Below are 2,183 nucleotides of genomic sequence, written 5' to 3'. Positions count from 1 at the left end.
TCCGAATTTAACGAAACATGCGAAGCCACGGGCAAAAGCTAGTTATGAATAAAATGCTGATTATCTATTGCTTAGTTGTTTTATAGACAACATGAAAATATAAAACACAGTGTAAATGAAAGTAAAATTCAAATATTTTATTTATCAAAGTGGGAATTGACACTTATCGAATTGTTAAATGCAAACAGGTGTTATAAGGCTTAGTTTTCATAATTTAAAAGATCTCCGAATAAACACATATATATATAACTCATGAAAATCATATTACAGGATGTGAAGCCACAATTCACGAATCTCATAAATACAACAATTGGTAGTCAGGATGTTGAAATGTTATTGGAGAATTCCTTGGACGATTCCTCGCTCGCCTCGCCAGCTACGCCGCTGTCTATTGGTAAAGAACTAAGTTAAATATGTACATACTAATGAATAATAGAGAATATAGACTCCTCTGGTATACTTATTACGCAAGTACGTAGATGCTTTTGTAAAATGGTTAAGCATAAGCTACATTAGCAAATATATTTCTTAAGTTTACTTTTCTAATAATTTTTTGTTAATATTAATTAATATATAATATATATGTATATGTATATAGCAACATTAAAAGCACGTTCACATTCAGCAATTGTGTGTTTTCTGTTACATTGATCACTTAAAGACAACTGTCTTTTAGTTACTATTACTATTTTTTCTATTATCATTTGTCTAAACGTATTATTAATACAACTAAAATTAAATCGCGATTTAATACCCGTTTTAATCACCCAGGTGGCAACAGCAACCCATACAACCCGTCCCTCATACAAACGCCCAGCCAAGAGAAGAACACGAACCAAACGGCCACTCCGGCGACCGGCAAGAAGAAGAAGGAGCAAAAACAGAAGATCGTCACCGGCTATATATTGTACTCGAGCGAAGTGCGAAAGGCAATCGTTGCGAATAACCCCGAGTGTACTTTTGGTGAGTTTTTGAAGTGATCTTTTCTCATGGGATGGTGAATTGGTGCGTTACGTAACGCGTTACGTTGTCAGTCTGTCTGTCTGGTTTATATCTCTCTCCCGTATGTGGTAACGGTAACCCACAGCGATAGTCATATTTATTTTGCTTTGTTAAGTTTTGTTTTATTATTATATTTAGTATGGAAATTTAATAGGTGTTTTTGACATTTTCATCTCTGAGTTTATATTTTAAGCTGCCTGCTTCGCCCGCGTGCGTAGTCAAAGGAAAAGCCAGTCAGTCCCGGAGCTTTCCTCGTATCGTTCCGTGCGAGTTTGGAAAAAAAATCCCCCATGTTTTAATCGGGTCTAAAACTATGGTTTTGACTAATTTTTTAAAAACCGTAACACCGACTGAGGCTTAAAAAAAGACACACAGACGGACAGCGTATCATTCTCATTTATAATACCTATACATATAGAGATCGAACGACGTTTCCAGGCGAAATCTCCCGCATAGTGGGCAACGAGTGGCGCTCCCTGCCCGCCTCCACCAAGCAGTGCTGGGAGGAGCGCGCCGCGCGCTGCAACGAGGAGACCGCCGCCCGCCTCGCCGACGAGATGAAGGAGATCGCGCAGCATGTGAGCACCCGCCATCCGCCTTGTGTCTTGTGTGTGTGTATATGGGGGGGGATCCCCTCACACTCGCTCCCGTGAACAGTAGACGTGGTGGACGCTGGTTACACCACGCTTTAGGGGAGATAGTACGCATAGAGGAGCTTTTGCGAGTTTTAGTAAAGCGGTAATAGAGTGAAACGATGGAATGTGTGTGACACCAGCGAAAAATTTTGTGGGATCCTTTATGGAAGAGTATAGGCTAAATAAAAAACATATAAGTGGTAAATAAAACAGGCGTACATAGGAAATTATAATCCCAAATCCGTTGACGGAAATCTTGTATTCGAACAATAATCCCCCTTCCCCCTGTGATGTTAAAACCAACTATCGCTTAAATCAAGCAGGTGACAACGCGCTTCCCACACCACACTCTATTCATATGGATATACTTAAAATACTCAAATTATGTCCTATTATCACTTAGCAAAGTATCGGGATTAATGAGTTAATGAGTAAATGAGTTAAAAGTTAAACATTAAGGCTGATGATAAATGTTCCTTCATATAGGTTATGCATACTGATGAAATGTTACCACCACTTTAAAATAACATACGAAACCTTATTTTG

At 38.8% G+C, this 2,183-nt stretch overlaps 1 protein-coding gene across 1 annotated transcript in view; it reads left to right on the top strand.

Annotated features, from left to right (window-relative positions):
* Window positions 1-2,183, top strand: part of LOC119838005 (protein polybromo-1-like) — a 22,522-nt gene that overhangs the window by 15,908 nt on the left and 4,431 nt on the right. The window contains exons 21-23 of the mRNA XM_038363817.1: window positions 271-394; window positions 772-963; window positions 1,441-1,580. Of these exons, the coding sequence (XP_038219745.1) occupies window positions 271-394; window positions 772-963; window positions 1,441-1,580 (456 nt within the window). The remainder of the gene's footprint in view (window positions 1-270; window positions 395-771; window positions 964-1,440; window positions 1,581-2,183) is intronic.

Source organism: Zerene cesonia, chromosome 29, assembly GCF_012273895.1.
Source record: "Zerene cesonia ecotype Mississippi chromosome 29, Zerene_cesonia_1.1, whole genome shotgun sequence".
Lineage (NCBI taxonomy): Eukaryota > Metazoa > Arthropoda > Insecta > Lepidoptera > Pieridae > Zerene > Zerene cesonia.
Note: the sequence above shows the minus strand (reverse complement) of the source record. Positions and strands in the feature narration are given on the sequence as shown.